We start from the raw sequence: 15,862 nt of genomic DNA, 5'->3' as shown, positions 1-15,862 counted from the left end.
GGAAATGGTGTTAAGTATGAAGAGGATAGATTCAGGTTAGATATAAAGAAAGTCTTTTACAATGAGGGTGGTGAGGCACTGGAACAGGTTACCCAATGATGCTGTTGATGCCTCATCCCCAGAGACTTTCAAGGTGAAGCTGGATAAGGCCCTGGGCAACCTGATCTAGCTGTGGTGTCCCTGTTCACTGCTGGGAGGCTGGGTTAGCTGGCCTTCGGAGCTCACTTCCAACTCAAAAGATTCTATGATGTTTTACAGCATTCCCAAATCTACGGTAATTTCCCTGGTTACAAATACCCACAGTCATGAACTACTACGTTTTGGCATCTGTTCTACCACATCTCTCTGTAAAGAGAGGAGAGCTCCAGCTATGGTAGCTTTGGGCATAGTAGCTTGTGTAATGAGAGTTCTTTGATTGCTTGCTTCAGGCAGTTTAATTCTAGACTACAAACACTGTGGACTGATATCAGAACTTTTTGTTTATTAGTTTCTAGTAAACCTGTTACTGCTCTTCTCTGCATTTAGAGCTACATGCTCCTGTTATTCTTCTTGGACAGTCACCTACTGCCTAAATTATGTTCCTGTGCTGAAATATTATCAATAAATTTAACATGATTTTTTTCTCCTCACATTTTTTTAGATTACATAAATTTTAGCTAAGCAATTCTTTTCGTGCTGAAATATATTACAGAATGTCATTTCTGTTATAAGAGCTAATTGATAATGTGATTTGTTATGTTGCTGAGACATAATTCAGAAAGTTATTTTAAAGCCGTTGATGCATGGAATAGCACTATCCTTTTAATATTTCTTGTACGCATGGATACTGCATAAGGGAATGATGTGGTGCCATGTAGATGAAATATTTTCAGAAGCTTTTATTCTTGTTGTTTGGGCTTGTGCCAATGTCTTTCTTGTCAAGAGCTCATACACCATGAGCTGTCTCATTTAATTTATGCTTGCTCATTAGGTGGCAGGAATTTTTCCTCCAAGTTGTGGAAAAATGTATTTTAATTTTTAAAAGCTCACAGTGAAATATTTGTGAGCATTCTCTAGAATGCTCCTTCCAAATGCTAAAACATATTTTTATCAAGATTATTTATACAGTACTATTACTAGGACTTGTCTTTCTGAATGTGCTATTTGTATGAATGATTTAACAGAATCAAATCAGTATTTCATCATGGCTGTTTCCACTACGGTTGCTAGGGGTTACTCCTCCTACACAGTATTGGATGAAATCAACAGTCTTTGTGCAGTTTTTGTATTTGGAGGTAGGATTTTTGGTCCATTTATTGCATATTCAGTGTTAGAGAACAAGAACCTTCAGAATTACACTTCTTATGATTACGCTATAATTTAGTTTTTCAAATCCACTGAAGGCAAGGAGCCTCCTGGGAGTCCAACATCTTAGGTTTCTGCAACACAAACACACCTCTGTTTCTAACTGTTGAGCCACGCACTCAAAAGATTTATTTGGCTTTCTTTGCTGTCATCTGCTGACTCACTCTATGGGGGTTAAAAAAAAAACAAACAAACTTGCTATTGTCAGTCCAGTTTGCTATGAGATGGTCTCACAATTTTTTTTTCAGTTTTGAATCTTAGCTTCAACAAAGATGACATTTACCCAGACCTCTGCACAGTCTGTTTGAAATATGACACAGTCATCGTTCCATGAGCACAGAATGTATCTGAGAATCTCTCTATTTTCCTTCCCGATCTATCCCATGATTTGAGAATCTCCTTGACTAGTGGTTGACTTCTAATTCTCACCTGATGGCGAAGTAACTGCACTATAAATTGTTTCTGTCTGTTCTTGTGAATACAACCTAAACTATCTCTCATGTGCCATTTCTTGGAGCTGGGTAGGTTAGCTCTAAAATTCTAGAGTGAAAACTGTTGTGCTTTGGCAAATGCTTTAAAATTGCTGAAAACATTTGTGTGTGATCGCAGAGGAAATTTAAGACATATTTAGCTTCATATTTGCTGAGACTCTTTAGATATCTTACAGTAAATTTAACTGAAAGTGGATTCTTTTAATGTTTAAACTCATTTTTCATTCTTAAACTTTCTTTCACAATTTGAAAAACACCGGAAATATTAAGCTATTAGATGCATACTCAAATTAGGATCTGAAGTAAAAATTTTCTAGAATGTTATTTCTCAACACTGTTGTTTTTTGTTTGGTTGGTTGGTTTGTTGCTTAGCTCCATTCACATCTCCTGTCTCTAAGAGATTAGCACTCTGAGCTCCAAAATTTTATTATCTGGGCTTCTAAATTCTTCGTCTAGGTAAGATGCAGTTTCTTACCCTCCTTGTTAAGCCACTGTTGTAAATTTACAGAGATATGTAAAATACATTAATTTTCCTATGCTCTTTTTTTCTTCATTCCTAATTCTACTGTATATTATTTTCCAGAAGTGACTCTTTATTTTTGTACCATCAGGAAATTCAATCATGTCATTGCAAACTGCCAGAAACACATAAAGGAAGAGAAGTTATCACTTCAGGTTCTAATTCCTGAAGCAGTGAATTAGATACCTTTTGGTGTCACTGCATGGATATCCACTGCCACCAAACAAAAGTACAGTTTATCACTTTATGTCCTTAGCTCTACTACTACTAAGGATTTTACTGAAATAAAAATTGATATCTAGCAAAGAAATATAGGAAATATTCTCCTAATAGTCCAGGCCATTTCCTTATGACTACACTCCATAGACCTAATTTATTATTTTTCTAATACTTCAGAAATTCCAATCAGATATTATATATATATGTATGCTATTCAATTCTATTCTACTTAACCAGCATACGTTGTACGTTTGTAGGGATTTCATCCCAGATTCTCTGATTAGCATTTCCAAACAAGTAAAGCTTACAGATCCAATGTTTCATGAGTAAGGCCATTACTCTTTACCAGTGCTTTCTCATAAAGTACCGCTGTCAAACTGCAAAGAAATTCTTGGTCGTGCTCATTCATCTTTCTGACAGAGGTTGTTGCAATGTAGTTAGGGATTAAATATCAAATATAAAAGGAAATATTTTTGGAGAAAAACACCTTAACATATTATTTCCATTAGTTTAGTATATAAAACCACAGTAGTAAACTACTGAATATGCCCAGTGTACCAGGATATTAGTGTTCTTTCTAACCTTTGCAGTCTTGTCTTTTTTTATACTAAAGTGCTATGAAACAACCACAGTCATTTTTGAAGCACTTTAAATTTCTGGACTTTGCTATCTGGGGTTCAGGTTGATGGGAAGCTGATGAGACAGCAGTGTGCCTGGTAGTCAAAAGGGCCAACAGTACCTGGGGTGACTCAGGCCCAACACTGCCAGCCAGGCAAGTGAAGATATTGTCCCACTCTGCTCTGCATGGTGCAGCCTCACCTCGAGCAGTGTGCTAAGTTTTGGGCACCACAATATAGGCAGGCCTCGAAACTACTAGTATGTGTGCAAAAGAAAGCTATGAGGATGATGAAGAGTCTAGAGGGCAAAATGTATGAGGAGCAACTGAGGTCCGTTTGTTCAGCCTAAAGGAGGATGAAAGGACGCCTCGTGATGGCCTGCAGTTCCTGCTCAGAGGACTGGAGGGGCTGGCACTGAGCTCTGTTCTCTGGTGACAGCAGGACTCTGGGGAGCAGCATCAGGGAGGGGTCAGGTGAGCGTTAGGGAAAGGTTCTGCTCCAGAGAACCTTTGGCACAGGCTTCCCAGGGCAGCGGACATAGCCCTGAGCTGCTGGAGCTTAAGGAACGTTTTGACACCACTCTCAGACACAGGGCTTGAGCTTGGGTGGTGCCAGGAGCTGTGACTCGATGACCCTTGCGGGTCCCTTCCTGTAAGGCACATTCTATGCTCGTATGATTTTACTGCAGCTGTTGTAAAGGGTTTTTTCCATTTCTGCACAAATGAGATAGTACAGACTTCTGCACGGCAAATCCTGAATCCAGTGAAATCAACGACAACGTTAAGTTTAAAATCTGACTCCGACTGATAGTATTATTTTATTGCCAACTCTCACGTATCAGGAAAAAAAAAAAAAAAAGAGAAGTGGAGATTGAGTCACCGGGGCTCCCAGGCGATGAGGCCGAGCACCTCGCACCGCATCCGTCCCAGCCGAGGCGCCCGCTGCAGAGTCGGGAGACACCGCCGCCGTTCGGGCTCGCACCCGGGCCGCACGGCAGCCACCTTTCCGGCTTCCGGACGGGCGCCGCGCTCGGCTCCAAGCCTCCCGCCGAGCACCACCGACCTGCGCAGAGCAAGTGCCGCACAACCAAGAACGAAAATCGCCCGGCGCGCCGGAATCCGTGGGCCGGAAGCCGGAGCGGGCGACGGTAGCGCCGGGCCGGAAGCGGGGGCGCGTTTCTCAGCGACGACATGAGCGGGGCGCGGGAGGCGCTGCTCGCCCTGCTGCTGGCGGCTGAGCTCGCCGCCGGGGGTCCGCGCGAGGTGGCGGCTCCGCACCGAGCCTCTGCCGTCCGCGCGGTCCGCGGCGGCGCCCAGAGCCCCCTGCTCGTCGCCGGAGGTTTACCCGGCCGCCCGCCCGGCGCCGCTGGTTCGTCCCGCCTCGTCGGCGGCAGGTGGGCGGGGGCGGTGTCCCACCGCCGCGGGTTCCGGCCCGAGGGAGCTCTGGGCAGCCGCGGTGCAGCACTGTTAGCGCCGTCGCCGCGTTTGTCGCGTGCCTCCCGGGACGCGGCTCGGTTCCGCGGCGGGTCCCAAAAAAGCTCTTGGCGCCGGTAGCGAACGGCCTGCATGAAACTGGGCTTGGGCACCTCGCCGTACGGCTTTTGGTGGAAAACGGGAGGCCTTAGGAAAGAAGGATTCGTATTCGACTGGAACTGGAAAAGCAATTATGGAATGAAGGATGCTGTCAGAAGAAAGAAGTTTCAGCTACTTGGGCATAAAGAGCTGTGGGAAAGCAACATGGGTAGTAGTTGGGAAAGAAGCTGGAGGAGCTGTAATATGTGGATGCTGAACTTAACCGTTTATTGTTAAGCAGTGCCGGAATGTTTTCTGAATGTACAGAGTGGAGTGTAAATGTACATATGTGGAGTGTATCCACAGTTACTGCTGTGGGGGAGGCGGCCTTCTGAAATTGATTGCCAATGCAAATTGTACAGTGACTTGTGTGAGCGGGTTAATGGTAATACTGTTGGCATTTAGTAAGGTTAAAAGTTAAATATTGCAAGAAAATACTATTTAATTGACTTCTGGTGGATGGGGGGGTTTGTTTGCAGGTCTGTGAATCAAGTGTGTGTGGAAAAATCACTCATATTCAGAGCTAATATTCCTTACCATACTGACGACATTGCTGTCTCTGATGGACCTGATCTGTTCTGTGTGCAGCTGGATGAACGTAAGTAACTTTTCTTTCTGTTAAGCTAATTCTAATATTGCCTCTGCATAAAGGATCTGAAACTTGTGTTATAGTTGTTACAGGAACTGCGGCAGCCAAAATACTAATTAGTAAGACCATAGGGAATCATGATTCCGTCACCAAAGACAAAAAAAATAATTTTGCTCTTTTTAAGGGTGATGTCTCTCTGACTAAATGTAAAAGAGCCTGTATCAACCGCTCGTGTGGTTGAGATACCTTAGTTTGCTACCCTTAGAGCAGAAAATAAATGTTGACATTCAAAATGTACTCCTGTTATACTTTTCAGAAGGTGGTTTCTGATCATGTCTTGCATTACTTTTTTCTCTTGCTTATTTTCATACTTTCTTCTTCACTGGGATCTGTTTTTCTTGCTTTTGCAGTTTTTCTCAGTGCTCCTTTTTACTGTCTAAAGGTAGAGTTTCACATTTGTCTTAATATGATGGACAGTGTGACTGCTCACCACGTACCCAACAATTCGTCGTGACCTTGTGCCTCATGCCTAACAATCGTATGTATGTCTGGCTGAGTTAAGCAGTCAGGCTTGGTCTAGCTTTTGAAGAAAGAGACTGGTGCTGTCTTGTTTTCAGCTGGGATACAGCTCATTTTCTTGCTAGTGGCTGATAGGATGCTGTGTTTGGATATAAAGTGAAAATACTGTTAATAACAGGCTAGCATTTCAGTTGTTGGTTAACAGTGTTTACCTTGAGTCTTGGCTTTTTATGCTGCCTTGCTATCCAGCATTAGGAGGCTGGGAGTGCACTAGAAACTGAAGACAGCTGACCCAAATCACCTGAAGGGGTATTCCATACCATGTTGCATCATGCTGAACAGTAAAACTGGGGGAGAAGTTAGTCAGATAAATATAGTTGGCCAACTATTTATCTCAGCTAATGAGTTCTAAATTTCTCACAGTTCAATCTTTTCCGATTCTCTCCTCCATCTCACTGCAGGAAGGGGTGAGTGAATAGCTTTGTGGTGCTTGCTAGGCAAGCAAGTGGTAAGAAAGCTGTTCTAGTTACCTATTTTTGTAAAACTTATATGGAACTTACTATTCCTTGGGCCTCTGAGCAGGTACGCTCTTTGCTGAGTAAAAAAGTGGCTAGATGGCCAGGCTTAGAGAGTGGTAGTGAATAGAGTTAAATCCAGATAGCAACCAATCACTAGTGTGCTGTTCACCAGTGGGTCAGTATTGGGGCTGCCTTGTTTAATATCTTTATTGATTATCTGGACAAGAGGATTGAGTGCACTTTCAGTAAATGTGCAGATGATACCAAGTCAATCTGCTTGAGAGTAGGGAGACCCTAGCAAAGGGATCTGGATAGGCTGAACTGATGGTCTTGTTAAAGCTCATATAACTGGACTCAACCCAAGTGCAAGGTCTTGCACTTCAGTCACAACATGCATTGCTACAGGCTTGGGCAGAGTGGCTGGAAAGCTGTGTGGAGAAAAAGGATCTTGGGGTGTTAGTTGACAGCAAGCTGAACATGAGCCAGCACCATGCTCCAGTGGCCAAGAAGGCTGATGGAATCCTGGCTTGCATCAGAAATAGTGCAGTCAGCAAAGCAGGGAGGGGATTGTCCCTCTGTCATCTTGAGTGCTTTATTCAGTTCTTGGCCCCTCACTAGAAAAAGGCATTGAGGCCCTGGATCATGTCCAGAGAAGGGCAATGAAACTGTGAGGGGTTTGGAGCACAGGTCTTATGAGGAGTGGCTGAGGGAACTGGGACTGTGTAGCCTCTTTTCCCAGGTAACAGCAATAGGATGACAGGCAATAGCTTCAAGTTGTGCCAGGGGAGGTTTGAGTTGGATGTAAGGAAAACTTTATTTTCCAAGAGTGGTGATGCATTAGAACAGACTGCCCAGGGAGGTGGTGGAGTCACCATCCTTGGAAGTTTTCAAGAAGAGGGTAGATGCTGCACTGAGTTACATGGTCTAGTGTGGTCACAAGCATGGGTTTATGGTAGGTCATCTTTGTGGTCTTTCCAGCCTTATATGTTCTATGATATTTTATGTCTGTCTTCTTCAACCCCCCCCCCCCAAAAAAAAAAAAAGTTGTTTTACTAATGCTTTTTGTCAGATGTAAGAAAGCTTTTATTTGGTTGATGCTTTGTCTGTTTAAAGATTATCTACTTGGCCCTTGAACAGCAGAATTGCACAGAGAGCTTAATTTCCTTTAATTTTTTTTGTTCTTAAATCAACTGAATACCTAAGTCCTTTTTGGTACTAAACTACCTGTTGTGGGTATGATTTGGAATCTTCAATGTTTATGAAAGATGTTTTATTTGCGTGCATTAGAAAGCTTACTGGTTGAACAAGTCTATATGTTGTATCATTAATCATTTGCTATTTAGAGACGTAGTGTTTTAGCAGTAATAATTTAATATAGCATTGTAACAGTTCTGAATATCAATGGGCAAGGAAGATATCACTCTGAGATATGAGTAGGAGTTTGTCTTTTAAGGATGTCTATTCACTGTTTATACTTTAAAGTTTGTTCAACATTATTTTTAATCAATTTAATGTTCTTGCTGATTTCACATACTAATAGTGTTTTGACATAAAAATGTCAGATGAGTGTAACTTGGACACTTCACAAAACGGAGAGCACATATTAGGACAGTTGTCTTAAATAATTTTCATTATTTCACTAGATCACATTTGTATATTAACACGTTTTTCATGAAACATTACAAATTACTACTCGTTATGTCATCTTGTTCATAGCTGGTATTACCCTGTGTAGGGAACCTGTTGGGTTACAGCATTAGCTGGTGACTGAGCACCTGAAGTGGTGTACCTGGCCTTGGGAGCACAGGCAGATAGTTTGCAGCTGTGCTTCCCAAGAGACCAGAAGGGGTGGACCCAGGGTGGAGCTACCCTAGCTCATGTAATGACTGAAGGAAGAGTGTCTCTTGGACCTAGGCTGCTTCCTGGGAAGGAGTGCTGTATAGCCAGCGATCTCCTTCACCAGTTGGGTGAGTTCATCTCTTCTTTCTGTATGTGCCTATTGGCCTACTTCTGATATGCTTAGTGAATACTTTGCTTGGTATCGCCAAGAACCTGTCAGAAGCAATTTCTCTTCTTCATGAGTAGAGCACCCTGTTAGCAATTAATTGATATATGGCACTATATAGCTTAAAACTATATAGCCAGAAATTAATGAAATCGTCACTTTTAAAATATTGGAATGTTTACTTTTCCTTAGAATTCTTTTCTAGTAATTTGAATGTTGATGGATTTTTTTTTTCCAACCTTTAGCAAAACTGAACTATTTCCAACAGCCAAGGTGCACCAAAGAATCTGATTTTCTGAAGCTCTTGAGGAAGTATGACAGGCACTCTTTCTTAGCGCAATCACAAGTCCAGCCGTCATTCTCTGCATTTTACCGAGTGAGTTGAGAGAAAATGCCAACCGGCTTGCAGGTATACCTTGGCTGTAGCTGTCTGTAATGAGACCTAATGAGAACAAATTCAAAGGTCCTTTGTATTTTTCTACCTTTTAAACCATGTTGTATTTCAGTTCTTTTCCTTACTGTGTAAAATGCTTCTAATTAGTGTTCTTCTATTTAAAAGTTTGCACAGCCCTTTAAACAAAACTGTGTGCAGAGGAGAAGTTCAGGTTTGCCTCTTTGCCCTGATGTCATCATCTTGAACTTGCTCTTACCATTCCACAGTAATGTTTCCAAACTGTCTTTTCAGGCTGGCGATCCAATCCTAATCTACTTTGATTCGTTATCTATACTGAGTGTGCTTAGACAGCCAGTAAAAATGGGAGTCAGTGGACTTTGTGTAGATGGAAATCCAGCTGGTTAGTAAAAGAAAAGGCATTTCTGAGCTTTATGTGCTTCTGTTTTCTCTTATTTGATGTCATCTCTTAACTCAGGCTTCCTGGAAAGTGAAAGCACAAGCTGTATTCGCATGTTCACAAACCTGAGCAGGAGCTGTATCAGTGACCCTGCCCTAAATGCTGCCTCCTACTACCGTGACTTTGCAGTACTAAAGGTGTGTGTCTTATTTTTTTCCCTTTTGTTCAATGCCGTGTTTGCTTGACTTAGTGCTGTCATCCATTTCAAATTCATGTAACTTGGAAAAGGCTACTTGGTGTGTAGTATCCCCTTGATCTTGCCCTTCTTGCTAGAAATCCTGTTGAAAATGTCCCCGATCAGTGGTAAGCCATCACTTAAATGTGCTTTGTAATAATAAGCTTCAGTTATTAGAAAGTACTTAGTGCATATAACAGCTATTTCATTGATATTTCATATTTTATGGTTTAAGTACAACGCTTACATTTTAAATAGACCACTTACAAAAAATATTTTTACCTCTCTTCCATCAGCTTGATCAACAAAGTAAAGCATATTCTCAGGAAATAACGAAGGTTGTGGGGGTTTTTTTGTTTGTTTGGTTTTTTTTTTTTTTTTTTGGTTACAGTATGTTTTCTGTAAAATCCCATCTAATCCCAGTTGTCATATAAGCTTTATTTCACAGAATCACAGAATGATTGAAGTTTCTGTGCCTACTTGGTTACTGATGGCAAAACTTAATTTTTCCTCAAATAGATGCTATAGTAGGTACTTCATTCCACAAGGGAAAGCCCCAGGGACAGATAGAAGATGCTAGTAATATTTTCAGTTTGTTGACAGGGCCAGGAATAAATGCTGTCTTCTGTTCTTCTAAAAATACATTTTTTTAATAGTATATCTATATTTTTATCTATGGATGACAAGTTTTACACACCTTAAGTAAGCCAAATGACTTTTGTCACTGAAGTACCTAGGATGTATTTTGTTTGTCTTGTGATTTTTCTTGCAAACTTGGAAAATCTGTTGGTTTCTGGTGCTGTATTTTCGGCTTGTTTTTTTTTCCCTAGGTTCCAATCCATGACGCCATTGCAGAGTCCATGAAGGTCAGTCTCTTTTGCCAGTGAAAGTAACTTCTGCTTCTGAAATTAAATATTGCCAATAGCAGACTTCGTAGTAATACTTGTGGTTTGAAAACTTGAGAAGAGGGGGAACATTTGGTGTCAGAAGTAAGACTCCATGTAAGAAAGTTTCATGTTACAGACAAAAATACAGGGATATAAGGCAATGACCTTTTAAATGATTGAGCACAGATGGCACTGGAATCAGGGATTTGGCAAAAAGTCAAAGTGGCATCTGGAACAGAGTGGTCTGTTCCCAGATCACAGCTGCAGCAGGGAGGTAAATCTTGGTTGGAAAAGCAGTGGAAAAGAGTAAGACGTGTTCTTTTTAAACAGCTGTTACTCACTAATAACTTTATTCTCCAGGTAAGGATCAGCCCAATTGGACCACCTGGAGCTCCCTACATGGAAGATAACATGTGTAACAATGCTGTTTCTGAAGTATCTTGACCTTTTTATCTTAGTCTCAATGCTAACTTCAAGTTGTTACCCTATTACTTTGTCTCTGATTCTTCTCTGGATTGGACTTTCAGGTGATCTATGAGATAGAATTTAATGGTACCCATGGGATTCAGAGTGTGTCTGTCCGGTTCAAAGTGACCAGCATCTCTGGGAGCTCTGGATTCTCACTGCAGCAGCACTTCACTTTGCATTTTTGGGTCAGTGTCCCAGTCTTTCCCAGGTTGTTGTCAAGTTTGTGTTCTGTGACTTTTGACCCAATTCTGTACGGAAGAGATGAGAATAGAGCAGTGCCATAGTGCTATGGTAACACCATCTGCCGAAGAAAGTAGGAGATGCCTCTGCTCTTAAGTAAATTACACTAGTAGAATAAACTCTCTTTAAGTAAGCAACTTTGAAAGGACTGATTATTTTGATCTGGCTGGGTTGAATTAGTTTGGTTTTGGTTGGTTTATGTTAAGTTACTTGTATTGGTTGTTTTTGGTGGGCAGAAGAGGAGAGAGAGGGTCAGGGTCATCAGCACAGTATCAGGATATATATATCAGAATATATAACTACCAGAAAGGAAAAGGTTGGAGCTAATACTGTGTCTGGGATGTTCAGTGTTTGTGAACAAAATTGGTAGGTTTATTCCAGGTACTGAACTTTGTGCAGTGGGAATGAGATTTACTTTGGAGGGGGTTGACTGCTGGGAGACAGTAATGTGTTCTGATGTTTATAAACTTTCTCCTATAGAGACAATGCAAAGTTGGATAAACGGTGCCCCACAGGAGTTAACAAGTGTGCAGTGCAACCTTGCTGAATTTATTCTGTCAAAGTCTGTCTCCATAAAGTGATTTAGAGGTGGTGTCTCTAAGAATCTAGGTTTGTTCTGCAGATCATCTTTAGAATTGCCCAAGTTATTTATTTGCTTCCTTAGACAGAAATGCTGAGCAACTGACTCTCAAAAACTGCCCTGGCAGAGTCTGCACTTCAGGATAATGACATCTAGTCAGCTTGGATTGTTTGGGGTTTTTTGTTTTGTTTTCCTTGTCGTTGTTTGGTTTTGTTTACCTCCTGGACTCTGAATTAGCTTGTCAGGTAAAAAAAGACTGTTTGAAATCAAACAGTGGAGGTTCAGTAGCATATAATGTTCAGATATTCAGTCATTTAAGAAAAAAAAAAAAAAAGGGTTAAGTCTACTTTTCCAAGAATGCAAATTTATTCTCCTGAGATGAACAGATCTAATTAATACTCATGTTTTTCTCTCTCTCTCTCTTTTTTTTTTTTTTTAACATTCTTTCATGCTTTGTCACTTTTCTTTGCCTCTTTGTAGACCAGGATGCTTTCTCATACGCTGCCTAGAAGTGGAAACCCTGGTTATATCACTGGAGCACCACTACTGATTGCAAATGGAAGTGCAGTGCAGCACGTATCCTTTGTACTGTGGTGTTTTCTGTCATTGGGTTTCTTGACTTCTGTTACTATGTTGCTTGGACTTCTGAGATTGCACCTTTGCCTGTGAGGGCATACTTCAGTATAACTTTGCTGCCTGCAATAAGCTTTTTGGTCAGGGCTGAATTGTAGACCTGTGATAGTATAAAGGAGGAATGTGCAGTAAGAAGATTGTTAAATACAAATTGAGTGTCCTTTGTGATCTGCTTCTTGACGTGCAGATTGTTAGATGAGCATTCTGCAGAGTGAGGGTGATGGCAGTTGCTCGCAGTTTCTGAGACACGCAGTACGATTTGGAAGCAATATGAGGACTGGCTGCAAACTCAGGTAAGAACACGATCTGTGGTCACCCTTCCACTCTTCCTGAAACGTCTAGGAGGCATGGAGTCACTTGGCACCTTTTTCTGTAGTTTTCACTCACTTCCGTGGAGCCAAGGTCTTTAAGACCAAGACCTCTTTAAGGTCACCCATGGTTTTAATACAGATCTTTCATATGAAACCTAAGAAAACTAGAGTGTTGGAGGGATGGTGAAATTCTAGAACAGTTTGAACGTGAGAGATGATCTAGGAAATCTTCAGGCTTTGGTCTGGCAACATCTTGCAGAGAAGAGTAAAGTTATTTGAAAAGTGAATTATAATAGAACCTTAAAAAAGGATTATTCTAATTTGGTTTATTATTTCGTTGGTGAAAGGTCAGGAAGTAATGTCAGGAAGACATTTCAGGTGAAATGTCGAAGAATACCGACAGCTTTTTAGCCATCACTGAGGTGGTAAGATGGCTAAAAAGCTGTCAGTATTCTTCGTGTTATCCTGCCATGTTGTTCACCCTTTTCTTTGCAGAAACAATTGAAAGTTGTCTCATCAGAAGAACAGAAGAAATGCTTGTTGCTGAGGAAGGCTGTTGATGCCATCTGCTTCTGTCTTGGAAAGCCCTTTAGATAAAGCTGTTACTTTTTTTTCCTCATTCTAGGCTAACTCAAGTGGAAAAAAGTAATTGCAGTTACATCCAGCTAAAGTTATATGAGGCTTTTCAGGGGATGAACCAAGCAGAGGACCTTGCTATAATTGGTAGTGCTCGTTCAAGCCAAGAAGAAGAGTGGGTGACCATTCTGATCCAGAACTGCAGTGTACAGGTAATATAAATGCAAGAAGACAATCTGAATGTCTTTTTCATATCTTTGTTTTAGTTTGAGAGGTGTGAGTAATGTTAAAAAAAAAAAAAAAAAAAAAAAAAAAAAAAAAGAACCAGCTTGTTCATCAAGGCTAGTTTTATTTGTGTGGTAATCCATTGGCTTTCAGGAGTCTTAATACTCATAAATGCTCATATTTATTAGTGTTCATATCATTAGGATATTTACTAAACAACAAAAAATTGATAGATTTAATCTCTCTTGATTCCTTGTAATGGTATTTAAATAGCCAAGAAGAGTTTAATGCTTTATCTGGTGTTATACTGGTTAATTTTCTGACTGTGTTCTAAGATTAATACAAACTGTTTATTCCAGTGATGATTCCTTTACATTCCAAAAATGATGCTTCCGTTACCATCTTTTCTGATTTTTTTTTTTTAATGTTTCTAGTGATATATAAATATTGCCAAACTAAAGCTAAGAGCTTGCAATCCGAGTGCTTATTGGGGAGGCAAATTTTGTTTTAATAATTATTCATCTATTAGAAGGTGTCCTCATAGAAGGCAAAATCCAGGTGATAGAGGTGAGAGAAATTCTGTCTGGAAATTAGATGACAGTGAGATGGATACAGCTCGAAAACAGGCAGCTGACCTGACAAGAAGTTATGGGGTTAGTCCTGAAGTGATTGAGATTCTGAGACTTTTGCTACCTGAAGTATTGAGTTTTGATCATAATGGTCCTTTTTAACATTTAAATTACTGTATTAAGATGTTTGGGTTACATTTTATTTTCAGACTGAGAATTGCAGTTCCTGTTGCATGATTCCTGTGACTCTGGATATACAGATATTGTGGACTAAGAAGGGTCTCCTGTCCAACCCACAAGCTCAAATATTGGGTGTACGGTACTTTTATCAGTGTCAATCCCTAAAGGTATGGGATTTCAAGTATTTCAAATCCTTCTCTCATATAGCAGTATGAAATGGATTCACAGATTATTTAAGAACCAAGGTATCAAGTGGTCTTGATTTTGAGGAGTTGATCTACCAAGTTTTAGAAGTGGTTTGGCTAAAGTGGCAAGAGTTTGATTTAACTGATCTGTAGAGGAAGCTGGTTTTATGGCTTTGCTGATTAATGTTCACAGTCAGTTGTACAGGTAGAAGAGGTACTTTCTTTTCAATCACAAACCACTTCAAATTAAGGAGTCAAAACCTTAAATTAAGTTCAGTGTAAAGTAAGAGTTACAAAAGTTCAGTAGCTGTGTATGTCTTGTCCCTTAAAACCTTGTGGAGCACACAAGCTGTTTCAAGAGTCCATTACAGAGCTTACCTTGGAGATGCATCTTTTGCATTAGGCATGCTGAATTCTTTCTACTTTACATTTTGTTACAGTCCCTAAGCACAAGTTTGGTGCCTTTGACAACTGTTGTTACCTTCACTGAAATGACGGAATGGCCAGAACCTCCACGTGGCCTGCCCAAAGTACACTGGAAACTCCCATTTGACTTTTTTTTTCCATTCAAGATGGTGCTGAATATTGAAAGAAGTTACAGAGATGATTTGACTGCCTACTTTGTTGTGATTCTAATATTGTCTAGTATTCTCTGCTGTTGAAGAGATTAAAATAGATGAAACCTGTATAAATTCACTTACTGAACTTTAAGTGCATTTGTGGTGTGATCCAGATTGTAAACTGTTCATCAGATTCTTATACTGTCCATCCTATCTTACGTGCTTTCTGTTGATGGATTAACGCACTTGATTAGTTTCTGTCCCATGTCTTCTCATTCTCCTGTTCTCCATATACACAATCTTTAAACCTCTTTGAAGTGAAATTCTTAAAGGAAGGGGTAATTGAGAGGTGTTGCAAGAATGAGGAGCAGGAAGGAGGAAGTTAAAATGAACTTGTTTCCAGAAACCGAGTGCTTTCAGGGAATGTAGAGAGAGGACTGGAGTTAAGACTTATATGTTGGATCATAGACTGGTTTGGGTTGGAAGGGACCCTAAAGAACTATATCTTGCTGTAGGCAGGAACACCTCCTTCTAGACCAAGTTGCTCACAGCCCCACCCAGCCTGGACTTGAATGCTCCTAGGGAGGGAGCATCCACAGTCTCATAGAATCATAGAATCACCAAGGTTGGAAAAGACCTAAAAGATCACCCAGTCCAACCGTTCACCTATTCCCAATAGCTCCTTGGTCAATCCGTTCCAGTGTCTCACCACCTTCATAATACTGAATTTCTTCCTGATATCTAGTCTAAATTGACCCTCTTCCAGTTGAAAGCCACTTCCCCTTGTCCTGTTGCTATATGCTCCTACACTAAATCCCTCCCTAGCTTTTCCGTAGGCACCTTTTGGGCCGCTAGAAGGTCTCCCTGCTGCCTTCTCTTGTGCAGCCTGAAGAGCCCCATGTCTCTCAGCCCGGCCTTGCAGGCAGGTGCTGCAGCCCTCGGATCATCTTCGTGCTCCTCCTCTGGACCCGCTCCAGCAGCTCCAGTCCTCCTTGTGTTGGGGGCCCAGAACTGGACGCAGTGCTCCAG

The 15,862-nt window shown here is 41.0% G+C and overlaps 1 protein-coding gene across 1 annotated transcript; it reads left to right on the top strand.

Annotated features, from left to right (window-relative positions):
- The first annotated feature begins 4,381 nt into the window (after nucleotides 1-4,381).
- Nucleotides 4,382-14,969, top strand: TCTN3 (tectonic family member 3). The gene is made up of 13 exons (XM_042818181.1): nucleotides 4,382-4,584; nucleotides 5,242-5,360; nucleotides 8,639-8,769; nucleotides 9,079-9,187; nucleotides 9,263-9,381; nucleotides 10,250-10,285; nucleotides 10,667-10,741; nucleotides 10,834-10,959; nucleotides 12,075-12,170; nucleotides 12,423-12,520; nucleotides 13,164-13,326; nucleotides 14,118-14,255; nucleotides 14,714-14,969. The coding sequence occupies exons 1-13, from the start codon at nucleotides 4,382-4,384 to the stop codon at nucleotides 14,933-14,935; spliced, it is 1,635 nt and encodes a 544-aa protein (XP_042674115.1). The 3' UTR covers nucleotides 14,936-14,969.
- Nucleotides 14,970-15,862: the final 893 nt, after the last annotated feature.

The sequence above is a fragment of the Centrocercus urophasianus genome, unplaced genomic scaffold (assembly GCF_019232065.1).
Source record: "Centrocercus urophasianus isolate 14NV4802_14NV808 unplaced genomic scaffold, USGS_Curo_1.0 seq_17, whole genome shotgun sequence".
Lineage (NCBI taxonomy): Eukaryota > Metazoa > Chordata > Aves > Galliformes > Phasianidae > Centrocercus > Centrocercus urophasianus.
Note: the sequence above shows the minus strand (reverse complement) of the source record. Positions and strands in the feature narration are given on the sequence as shown.